This window comes from Daktulosphaira vitifoliae, unplaced genomic scaffold, assembly GCF_025091365.1.
Source record: "Daktulosphaira vitifoliae isolate Bord-2020 unplaced genomic scaffold, ASM2509136v1 Scaffold_3, whole genome shotgun sequence".
Lineage (NCBI taxonomy): Eukaryota > Metazoa > Arthropoda > Insecta > Hemiptera > Phylloxeridae > Daktulosphaira > Daktulosphaira vitifoliae.
The window spans coordinates 37,012,446-37,025,329 of record NW_026099574.1 but is presented as its reverse complement, the minus strand read 5'-3'; the positions used below and the strand labels follow the sequence as shown (position 1 = coordinate 37,025,329).

General features: G+C 39.5%; 1 protein-coding gene across 1 annotated transcript; it reads left to right on the top strand.

Annotated features, from left to right (window-relative positions):
- The first annotated feature begins 1,378 nt into the window (after positions 1-1,378).
- Positions 1,379-12,144, top strand: LOC126901524 (homeobox protein B-H1-like). Its single transcript, XM_050678018.1, has 3 exons — positions 1,379-2,073; positions 7,630-7,837; positions 10,516-12,144. Exons 1-3 carry the CDS (start codon positions 1,743-1,745, stop codon positions 11,015-11,017), a joined length of 1,041 nt encoding a protein of 346 aa, XP_050533975.1. The 5' UTR covers positions 1,379-1,742; the 3' UTR covers positions 11,018-12,144.
- The last annotated feature ends 740 nt before the right edge of the window (positions 12,145-12,884 follow it).

Sequence of the window (12,884 nt, the reverse complement as noted above, 5' to 3'; positions counted from 1 at the left end):
TTTTTTTTTTTTTTTAATATGTATTCAATGAAGTTTTTAAAATTTGGAAGTTATATACGTTGTGAATAATTTCTTAATTCAAGACAATTTTACAGTTTATATTGTATTATGATAATCGTCATTAATTGTATTTTTTTAGGAGATACCTTCTATCAGATAATGATTATACCGGCGTAAGATATCAATCACAATAATCATTTTAATAATATTGATTCGAAATAAAATTCAAAATTAAATATTAGTATAAAGTTTAACAAATAACATAATGAATTGTAACAAAAGTTCAATATTTTTTGCTCTCTTGATCATATAAAAGCACTGAAGACGCATGAAGTCTTAAAAAAAGTTTTGTTTTTATTATTTTAAATGTTTCTTTTTTTTTTTTTCATAAAAACACTTATTTAATAATAATTATTCACCTAAAAAAATAATTTTCTACACAATTACTGTCAACATTGCAAAAACTTTAGGTTTAATAATCTATGACGACTTTTAGTCACACTGTCACAAATTAATATTAATTACTTAATTAATTTTTCATTGTTATACAAATATTATTCTCGTATAGTATTAAAAAAATCATTTTACCATAGTATTATATTATACTATATTTTGCCATAGTATATTATTGACTCAATAATATTATTAATAATAAATATGTTGATAATTGATTTTTTATAAAAAAAAAAAAGAGAGAGAGAGCTATCTGGCACATCGTAAAATATAACTCTGAAATATTTAAACCGGAATAATTTTATTATGTATTATCAGAATATTTATAATTAAAAATTGTGTTGTGTTATTCTTTAATTAACAATGCAAATTGGTATCGTGATGACACTTTTATAACTTCATATTTTAATACCAATTTTAAGGTATTGATTTGATAGTTTAATCTCGATGATTGAAAATTATAAAAGTAAACTAAATTGTTAATTCTTGTAAAACGTAATCGTTCGAATAAATTTTTGTAATTAAGATATTTTTTTTCAAATAAAAACCTTATTATTAAAAATATATACGCAAAGTGGTAAATTAGTTTTTTTGAGATTGAAATATAAGACAATAAGATTACAAATAATCGTTACAATTGCCATTACTTAAGTATTTGTAACGTTATGATTAATTCTGGCACCGAGGGCTGCTGGGTGGCAGCTGCGGTGTGGATCCTCTTGCAGAGGCGGAGGATTATTGGGAGAGGCGAACGTTGTCGCTTGTGTGTGTGTATTGACGACGATAATCGTGTTATCGTCGCCGGACGGCAGCCTCTGGTTGGATAGAGCCGCCCACAGATGGGCGGTCGCCCCTTCCGGCACTGCATGTCGCCGGCACCGCCGCCGTTAACAGTCGCTTAACCAATCGTTTAGTTAACCATCGACTGCGCACCTACCGACATCACCACTAGGTCTGTCGATCGTCCACGTTGTTCTGACCGCACACATTCACACACCGTTCGCCAGCGTAACTCGTCGTCATTGCCAGACGTACGGCTCTCGACGGTTGTCGACCATACACACACTGTAATCGTGTTTGTTTTTTTATTAATATTTTATCATACGGTTTGCTGTGATCCCGGCGAACACGTCGTTCACATTTTCCATTAGTGCGGATTTCTCGTGACGTTTACGACGGCGACGCTCGACTGTACGCGCGCGCCGCACGGGCCAACGGTGTCCGGACGTGGTGGCACGACGTTTCTTCAGTGGCCGATCGGGCTCGCTGCGGTGGCCGCAGACCATAGGATGACCGTGCACGACCTGACAGCCGCTTCTGCTGCAGCCGGTGGTACAATGCCGCTCCATCACCTGGGCAGATCCAGGTTCATGATTACCGACATACTGTCGGACAGCGGCCGCGGGAACGGTTCGCCGGTTTCGCCGGCCTCGTCCACGGACGGGCCCAGGGATCTATCGTTGCACGGCCGCTCTTCCGGTGCAAGTTTGGCGGCCGGAAACAACAACGGCGGTATCGGTTCAGGCATTGGCCACGTGAATGACTCGGACTTGAGTGACGACCACGAAAGTGGCACTGATAGCGGATTGCCCGGCGACAACTCATCGGTCTGCTCTAATGGTAAGTGTTTGATTAAATGGACAAAAATTATTTCCTATAAAAATAACGTAACCGCCAATCTTATGGATTTTCAATTGTTTATTCAAAAATTATAACACAAATAAAAAAGGTTGGTCTGCAACAGATAATGTTTTAATTTCTAAACTAAAAAATAATTCTTTGGAATTTTTGAACAAGCTCAAAAAATGTTTATATTGTACTAAAAAATAAGAACATAAAAATTCATGAGAAGCATTTTTTTTTTTTTTTTACACAGATTAACGTTAGTAAACTAAATTGATTACATGTTTGTCTGAAATCCGAATAATTTTGTAAGTGAAAAATTCTCGATGAGTTCAAAAACCTTTACTGGGTCTACTGTGGGACATTGGCCACAAAAAATAAAAAACCAACACGGACTAAATAGGTATACGAGTAATTGGAGTGCAATTATTACAATTGTTTTATAATTGCGCAATATAAAAATATGTAAACCGTTACCGGTGTAACGACATCGTGTCCGAAAAACGATCATTGCAGTGCACAATGTATTTGCCGGTTCGCACGGTAAATCCAAATCGGCGGATAAACACTCGGTTCGCAGAAAACGCATTATTTCGACAAACACACCGTACGACCCCCCGAAATTTTCAAATAAATACCAACAAAATACAATTCAATGGGCCTCGCGGGTCTTGTGCGTTATTCTTCTAAAGTCAAAAATCGATATGTCGATTCACAATAACACAATAATGATATTTTTAACGCTATTCCCAGAGCGATGTGTGTAAACGGTTTTGACGTTTCGAATCGGTCCGTGTCGGATTAACATCAAAAAACTACCCCAACGCACACAAAGGGACCACCGTACGGATTAAGTACGCCACTCGACGTTTCCGCTATTCCGGCCGATCGCGATTATTGCGCTGTTATGTTATAACTTGTCGTGTTGTCGTACGGCTACCGTGTTGGGTTTTTTGTGCCGATATCCTCCGCAGTCGGGTCGCAATTGGTATTTCCCATTGTCGTGCGTGTTGCCTAGTGGAAATAATAATTACAATATTTGCATAAAAAACCTCTGGGCCACATTTTGCCACCACTTCGGACCGACTAATGCGTGTACGCGAGTTTGTTTTTGCGCGCTCACAACCGAACCATTTAAACATGTTTTTATCGCGACATTCGATCTGCCGGCATATTTATACACAGGCGTTTACCTCTTTTCGGGCAAGTTTTATTCGTTTTTTATTTTCCTTTTTACAGGCACGGCCGCTTTTAAGCGCCGGCACTTAGCCGAACATTTGATACGAGGGGAAAAAACCGTTTTGTCGTCGACGGCGACCGTATCGCGGCAATATTGTACTCAGTTTTATTTTTACATATTTCATTAATATTTTCCCTGTTATTTTGTACTTTGTTGCTGCCGTCGCACGCCACCCCCGACGGCAAAAGGCGGAAAAGGCGAAAAAAGCCACGGGGTCGGGATGCTATCCAAGTACAATGTCGTAGCGCGCGACTCGTCCAGCACGACAATTATTTGAATTGTTTTTTTAATCGATTAAATCCAATATAAACCGATTGGCTGTATAATATTACGAGTACAATACAATAATGTAATACTCTGATAGTCGTGATGCCGTCACGCGATGTTGTTTTGGGCACCGGCGAAATTGTATTAGTTATTTCAATATGTACATAACAATAATAGTAATAATAACACCGAGCCACTTAAATATTGTAAAGGAAAGTCGATTAAGGGGAAAGGAGGAGAAAAAACGTTGGTTTAAATCACGCGTGCACGAAACGATGAGTGTTTTTTCGCTAAATAATATAAATTGGTAACAACAATGGCTTTTTTAAATAGATAATACATCCTAAGCGCCCAAACTGCCACAAAAAAAAAAAAAATTATTATACTTCTTTGTACTGTGTTATTTATTTAGTTTTGTCGAAAATAATTTCAATTACATTAACACCGAGTCGTACTTTGTAGACTTTCAAGTTCACTCCTATGAATCGACTGAACTGTTACTATTAAACGTCTCTAATCGCTCTAAGGTCGAATGACATTTTTCATTGGTTATCGCGTTTTAATTTTCAATGGTTTGTGTCCATTTGTCTCGTGAGTCAATTGACATTAGTGTAGAAATTCGTATAACGATCGTGAAATAATTTTGTGTAGTCTCCGCGAAACTTTTGAATCGCAATTTAATTACTAAGCCAACTCGATGTTATTGTAATGTTGTTCACGAAGTGCTATTCGGATCGACATTCTTATTTTTCATGAAAAGAGCCGTTTGATTACTCGGAAAGTAAAAAGTCAAAAACGTTGGCACACGAACTCGGCTAGCGCTCCAAAGTATGCGCTATTCGTGTAATCAACTGTCGCGGGGGGTAAATTACGTTTGGTATTCAACGCTGTAATAATATATCATTGGCAGTCACTAATTGGCGCTAATATACCAGGCGGAGGCAGTAAATCGTTTGCCGCCGCTGCATCCGCCGCACCACCTTGTCTGTCGTACGCGACCAGCCCGTCTTGGCATGTTGCCAACGTTACTCGTGTGTGTTGCGAGCACACTGGGCCAAATTAGACGCGTCTGCCCCACCCTCGGCGGATTCGTCGGCCATGATTGAATATTTTAAAAAAGGAAACATTGCCGCGATAATATTATAATTAAGAACAATATATTAACGACGTCATTGAGCGCACAGCAAAGCACGACGCCGAGTATGCCTTGCACGTGGCGACAAACTGCGGTTGATTAATAGCCCCGTCCTACTATTTTGGAACCGAGTTACGGCTAATTTAGAAGCCCGTTGAGTATGTGTCGCGTACAACAACACACGGCAAGTACTCGCACATGAAGAGCATAAAATTCCCTTGAAATGTCACCGCCAACACTTGGCACTAGGTGTTGAGTTTACGAAGCTAACCGTTTCCGACGAGTCAATTATCTCGTTATACTTTCAGTGTATTAACGCTTCCATTGTGTGCTTAATGAAATAACGTTCAACTAATGCGCAAGTCCCGCCCCTATTACTTCGTCCAACCTGAAACCGCTCGTCTCAATTACGGCGGACTGACTAAACGTGTGCACTCCCATTGAATTCTCGGCCCTCGAGTCGTCTACGGCGTGTGTCACCGCGGACAACTCGAGTTTTCCTTGACGCTGCCCTGATGGTGTAACAGCAATGGTGACTCATAATACACACCAATATGAATATATACACCTAAAATAATAGGCACCAAAAAATAAAAACAACCGCATTCATGTGATTTGTAATGATATTTTATCGTAATACCGTTGTGCATCTATGGAAATCACTGGCAACATTGCTGAGGTAACCGCCGCAGCTATTAGTAGTCGTGTTATCACTTGGTTTTCTATTCGCATGAAGAATAAATGCGGAAACGTATTTTTATTATACGTCAATGCGGTTCAGATGTTTACAACGTTTTATTATTCAATGAGCATCAATTTAACGGTTTACTCGTTTGAGTATTTTAACGGAACCCTTAAAGTAGTCATAAAGTGGTATCGCGGTGGAAAGGTAATTGTCGTCAAAATAATTCATTGCGGTTATTGTTCTCGTATTCGCACCGGACGTTTTAAAAGAACGCCTAAATCAAAATCAGCCGGTAATTCGTCAGTGGCGACACGTTTATAAAAGTTTTTTACCGGGCAGCCCTTACAGCCGAAACTTAGTTAAATACACTAATTGTAAACGTTTCGGTGTGTTTTAAACCTGGTCAACTCGGTGGTGCGCAGTAAGCGATTGGAAGAAAACGATTAAAATATTATTAACTACATGGGGTTATGCTCGCCATACTAATTATTAATCCCCAAACTCGTACATGTCGGCGGGGAGGCGAAGGGTACCGTAAACAAAGGAAAAAAAAATCTATTATTAATGTAATTATATTTTGTAAACGGTGACCGCAGTTGTGTGTCTATATCCTTTTCTCGGGCGAACACGCAAAGTTCTTGGCAACCGAGTCGTTTTACTGTATAAACAACACCCTTAATAATATAATACCGCGTTTAAATATGAATCCACTCGGTGTTCATATACCCGTTCCGTGCATAGGTTACGGCCGGCACCACGTATTGACCCTCGTACAGCATTTCGCTCACACGCTTTCCGTTTACAGCCATTTGGCCGTTCGCACACTACTTCTGCAGCAATATGACACTGTAAACAGTAGCGCGCCATCCTCGGCATTAGCAGACTGGCCAGAAATGAGCGACCGAAATTATTGTACGAACAACGAATTCTGAGATTACACAATTTCACAATTTGAATTCACATTATGACACCGTACCTGACCGACGACGCGAACATTTTCCGCGGCAAAGTTTTCCACTGGCAGAGTCTCGATGTACTCTGCAGTGTTTCCGGGACCATTAGTGAAATTAAGCAGGTCCTGTTCACTCCGAAAAACCGCTCGATCGCATCGCAATGTCGTCTTGATCTCAGAATACAAGACGAGTCCATTAACCCGTTTAAACGATCTGGGCGGGGCCCTTGTGTGTGTGTACCGGAATTATTCGAGTCGAGTGCTATTAAAATTGATATGTACACTAGCCGCGTGCGTTACGAGAGAGGGGCCTGAAACAAACGACGACGGAGGGGTAGACCGACTACCGGGCGCTCCACCCAAAGGAATTATTTTCAGAAGGGCTGAACGGACCACTTAAGCCCCGCGGCTCATTGGCTTTCGACCCGCTTCTCCCCCAAGTGTATTTTTTTCTGCTTTCATTTTACTCCAATTACCGTCTCGCAACAATCTCCACCGTTTCGTCCGACCCCTGTCAACACACACTTACGCATAATGGTGTTAAAAGCTATTGTCGGCCACCGCTCCGGTTATTCTAATGCAAATCGACAAACGAATACATGTCGTACAATGGCCGTAACGCGACAACACTCGAACGACTTAATACAATAACGTTGTCGTGCGGGCGCGTTGGGTGTTTGAATCAAACTGCGCACGTACTCGGCAGCAGCCGGTCGGTCTGATATCAATTGGTAATCGTCGGCTGGTGGTGATCTATTTCGAACAACTTTGGGAAATCGTCAACGGCCCCCGGAGATTATTGAAATATAATAACATTTCAACCGGTAAAAAGTGTATGAACAACATTTAGTCACCGGTTTTTCACTGAAATATTCGGCACGCAAACACTTATAGCATAATAAAAACCGTTAAAACGTATGACACGACACTCGGCGTTGTTATTATTATAATAATGCCGTTTATACAAGAGCGTTTTGTGAACGATTTTTATCGTTTTCCTACCGCAAAAAAACTAATGACTCAAACGCCGAACTAGAATCGCGTGTTGACCGCCGCAAACATATGATCGTGTCATACCATACGTTACAATACTTGTAAGCATTAAATCGCGTTTTTTTAACCTCGTTGGCGGTACGATTATTATTACAATGCAAAACCACCGTGTGTTTGTACGCCCTTAAGTCGCTCGAATTCACCTGTAAATAACCCACACGCGGATGAGACGTTTTTTTAATCATTTTTTGCGGTTGCTCATTCGGTTTTGTATTTTACAGGTCACAGAGACGAAGACGGAAGGAATTCAGGTTCGAACTTGAGCAAAAAACAAAGAAAGGCCAGGACGGCGTTCACCGACCATCAGCTACAAACGCTCGAGAAGAGCTTCGAAAGGCAAAAGTACTTGAGCGTCCAGGACCGCATGGAATTGGCCGCCAAACTGAACTTATCCGACACGCAAGTCAAGACCTGGTACCAAAACAGAAGGTAAATATCCCATTGAAAATATGCCCTCGGTAGTATCGAAGCAGTTATCTCGTAGGCGTTTTAAGCGCACGTGGTGTGGGAAGGGATGATAGTTGTTTGTCGCTCGTATCTATTTAAATGAAGACGAGTATGTGCGTTAAGGGCGGGCTCGAATGGTTTTAGAAGAGGCGTTAAAAAAAAAAACGTGTAAAACGTCTGCGACCGTTACTGCTCTACTCTATAAATAGTACTTGTGTTGTACCGTCAGAATGCAAAGCACTCTTCCCCGCCCCTTTGCAATGTTTGTATTGGGGTGTGCCACTGTGAAATTTTTGTACATTCATGTTTATAAAGCTAAATTACGCTCGTGTAAAATGTATTTCTGTCTCTTGTATAAATACACAACAATTCCGCGGCGGTTTCCCAAAAGAGGGTCGATCATTTGTCAAGTACGTGTTATTATAATGTATCGTATGATCATATTGTTGTGCGGTACACGAGGGCAGGAGGAGGCGTTCAACAGCGGCGGCCGTGTAGAGGCACTCGAACGGTAATGTGTTGTTGTATTGTAACAAGCCGCCTAATAACCCACTGAGTGTGTGTGTGTAAAAAAAGACATATTATTATCATTTGGAGTGTGAAAACCGTGTAAGAAGTCTTGGCGATGAAATCGTTTGTATTTTGCGGCCTTATTGTGTGTAATGATATAATTTATTGACTTGGCAGCGCATCTGCCAGCAAAGGATTGGTGATCGACCGAGTGTTATTAAAGGGGGTTGGTCAAAAGACACTGTCAGGAAGGAAGGTACGCGACCATAAATAGATGCGTCGGGCAAATACGTTTAAATGTTATAATTTATTACCGTTTTAGCCTTTGACGTGTCGTTTTTGTGGTCGCATGCGTGTTCTGCGAATCGTTATCGACCGTTTTTATTTTTATTGTTAATCTTTTCATAATAAGCGCACGGCCCTGCGAAATCCACTCTGGGCTGCTAAGCCAAATCAAAGAAAAATTAAAATTACTTTTTCCCGCTACCGTTCGGCGTTGACGGTTCTCTAGTAGTTAATAATAATTTTAAAATATTAATACTTGTCGAGTGTACGGACATGACAAATGAGTTTTGGCCGGCTCAAAGTAAACGCGTTTGAACAATTTTTAGTTGTTGGCATGGACCCGCCGCCGGAATTAGATAACGAGAAGGAGGTTATTAAACGGCGTTGTAATAATTATAACATATTAACCACACAGGTAACGGCAAAGGCATTTAATTGGTGCCAACAGCTATTTACACTTGATGAAATATTGCACACGTATAACGTTCGGTGCGTCTACAGCAAAGTAAGCCGCGGCGATTGACTCGTCACCGTCTGCTGATGCCAATGAAGACGTTTGCCAAGGGGAGAAAAAATAAATATAATAAAAAACCGTGTTTGTGAACGAGCCACGAGGGAGGCGAAAAAAAGCCATTTCCGATCCGTGAATTATTGTGCTAGTCACGCTGTTCACTGAGAGCAAACATTTTTTTTTCTTCGTCCAAATCCACTCGGTCATGATCCGATGAAAGATCATTTTCAACTCTTTATTTCTCTTTCAGTCACGTTTAGCTTTTATTCAATACTTTTTGACTCGTCTCATGTGCCGCGGCTCGTACGGATTAGATTTTTTTTTTTCTGACCACTTCGGCGTTTTATCAAACACGAGTAATTTTTTTTTTTTTCATATGGAAAACCAACGTGACGAATCGTTACATCGATGCGCGACGGTCGAGCACGTGCGACGGACTCTGGCGATTCTGCTAATGTTTCAATTGCTGCACGACTTACAACGCGATGAGCTTCTAATTAAACGTACGATAGTGAATTATGTAACTCAAATATGTAGTTTTCTTTGAATGGCAAAGTGACAAGGCAACAATGAGTTTTAAAAAACGATTCCCTTCAAACTTATCGTACAACTGTTGTAGTCGACCCGGAACGTCTATTGTTTTATTTAAAATATTTTCGTTCGAAATAAACGTGTGACTGTGCTGTTAACAAAACACTCTTTTGTAATAATATTTTATTTTTTACCTTAGTAATTAAAGCACCGTTTAAAAGTAAAATTCCCAAAAGTCAAAACGCTATACTCATACACAATATTATTAATGCACAAGCCTCTAATAATACACTGTAGACACGTCCATATAATTTCCTATAATAGTGTAAAGATAAAAAAAAATACCCAACACTCTGCACGCTATACTATGTAAAATATAATATTATAACATAATGACACAAAGAAGCGTAAAAATACCATTAAAATTCAGTAGTTAATATTCCATGGGCTTTGGACAGGTATATTTTTACATACAAAAATAGTCAAAATAATAAAAGTTTCTAATAGCAATTTAACCATAATTTTGTGTCTTACTACACGTACAAGACTATTTCCAATTAAAATTACGTTGATTAAAATGTTTTAACGGTACAAAATAATGTAAAAATAAATTTCACTGTTAGACCATATCTAATGGTAAAAAGATTATTTTAAATAATGAAGATAAAATAGTACTATTTTGTTTTTGTAAAAAATATTTAATATTTTCGACATTTTTGTTTATTTTTAATGTCGTTAGCGGTTGTCTTGTTCGATCAATTTCGCAACACGACAAATTTTAATTTTCTCAGTCTCACGGTCTGCCTTATTTTTATGTTCTCAGGACCAAGTGGAAACGACAAACAGCAGTTGGTTTGGAATTGTTGGCCGAGGCTGGCAACTATGCCGCTTTCCAACGGCTCTACGGAGGACCGCCGTACGGCTGTTGGCCTTATCCAGGAGGTGCCGCAGGGGCGGGTGGTAGTGGCTCTGGCCCCGGCAGCGCCCCGTCGGCCGCCGACTTGTATTACCGACAAGCCGCCGTAGCCGCAGCGGCCGTATCCACGCTACAGAAGCCGTTGGCGTACCGACTGTACCCGGGTATGGCCGGCGGTCCTGGAGCCGGTGGACACCATATACCGCCACCGCCACCGCCGACTCTGGCGCACCCACTTTACTACGGTGTCCATCACCCCGCAGCGATGCCACACATGCCAGGCGGCCGCAGCCCGACACCTGAACCGCACAGGTCTGCCCACGCTTCCCCCAGGTCCATGGACAGCAGGCCCGGGTCCGTAGACGTTGAAGACGATCGTTCTATCGACTCGCCCACTGTGGACGTCTAATACACGATCTGCACGCAACCATCACGGGGACACAACACACAAACACACACATACACACCATTACCTAGTCGTCGTTTTTCTCCTTAGTTTTAAAACATTGTACTTAATGTTTTTTTGTATGTTACAACTGTACATTATTATCATTTTGCGTTTTATTATTATTGTATACTCTCTAAAGTATTTCGTCGACCGGAAGCCGCAATTTTTTAATTGTACCGTACGAGTACAAAAATACATTGACTTATTATAATTTACATTTAATCTCATCGCTTTTACCGCGAAATAAAAGTAAAAATTATATCGATTAATGAATTATTAATATCGTTTATAGTGAAAAATATCGCAATTTAATTATTCATGTACCGGTTGTGAGTTGTTCAATAATAATAATACATACTCTTGTTTTTGTTACTGAGTAGTTCATAGTTATTTTTGTAAATAATAGAAAGCATTGGTGTATTATTAGAGACTTAAACGGCCGATTCTCATTTTGGACGTTCTGTTCAAATAATATTAAATAAATTATGAAAACTCTGCTTACAACTTTAATGATTAATAATAGATTATAAATTATTTTAATTAATTAAACGGATAGAACAAATTGAAAAAAAAACACATTTTTTTTTTATTTATTTATATATTAGGCTGTTAAGTATATACATAGTATTATTATTTATATATATATATATGACAAAATGTAATATGTTATATACGTAACAAAATAAAATTGTGCAATGTTATATGTAATTAGGCATATGTATTTTTTAATATAAAAATAGTTGTTTAGGTTATAGAGATCAGTACGTGTAGTCAAGTCGATTTGACAGTGCCAAAAAATTAGTGCAAAATTTTGAACGCTTCGTTATAATTATTTATGTACATTATTTACTGTTACTATATTATATACATCATATGTACGCCACGGGGAAATATCGTTTTCCAACCGACATAAACTCTATGCGAGTGCAAACTGGTCGTACTTACCTATTCTATTTACAATATTATAAGTATTCGATGTACTATTTCTATATATATATATAAATATGAGTATATTATTTATATACATTTATTGATCCGATTGAACGTGTAAATATTTAAATTTTCGTTACATCAAAAATAAATAATATTACTGTTTAGAGTTTAAAAAGTGTTGTTTGTGTTTTATTTACTTACGAACCTATACCTCTGCTCGTAAAAAACATACAGCTTAAATGACGTCGGGGTACTCGCTATTCACTGTATTCGTTTTACATTAGAAACAATTGTGGTAGGCGCGTTCAGCAGTATAGTGTTGCCTGGGGCGTTATGGTTCATTCGTTTCGTACAATGATCACAGGGACCTTTTAATTTGGCCCGCTGTTTATCGAAAGCAATAATAGATTGTAAAAATACGGTTTTTTTTGTGTGTGGGCCTCCTATTCAATGCACATCGTGTTAATCCGAAACGGATCGAACGACATGTTGTGGATACGTGTGAAGAGGTCCGGTACAATTAGCTTGGACACCTCTACGTCGCAATCGATACACAAACGCTTTTCTGTGCGGCATCGTTATTTTCCGTCCAGATGGTCAATTGTGTCGAACCGGAAGCGCATATTATGGTAAAATGAACGCGCAGTTATCATAATCGGCTCGGCAATAATATCATTGTAATGAACGTACGGCCCGGGACGAACTTGACAAAAACAATACGAGTAATTGCCAAGTTAGGTCTATGCCTGCGCGCAAACCTTTTTTAACGGCAATGCACAAACGCGTACTGTATGTGTGCGCACAGTAAACGCAAAAAACGCCGAGGGCGTGTCAAGTACAAACGAGATGTAATTGAACGCCATTTCCATCGCACGGCTACTACCGCCTCGGTTTA

Coding starts and splice junctions, on each gene's coding strand:
- LOC126901524 (XM_050678018.1), top strand. CDS start 1,743: ATGACCGTGCACGACCTGACAGCCGCTTCTGCTGCAGCCGGTGGTACA. Junction 2,074..7,629: donor CTCATCGGTCTGCTCTAATG/GTAAGTGTTTGA, acceptor TGTATTTTACAG/GTCACAGAGACGAAGACGGA. Junction 7,838..10,515: donor ACCTGGTACCAAAACAGAAG/GTAAATATCCCA, acceptor TTATGTTCTCAG/GACCAAGTGGAAACGACAAA.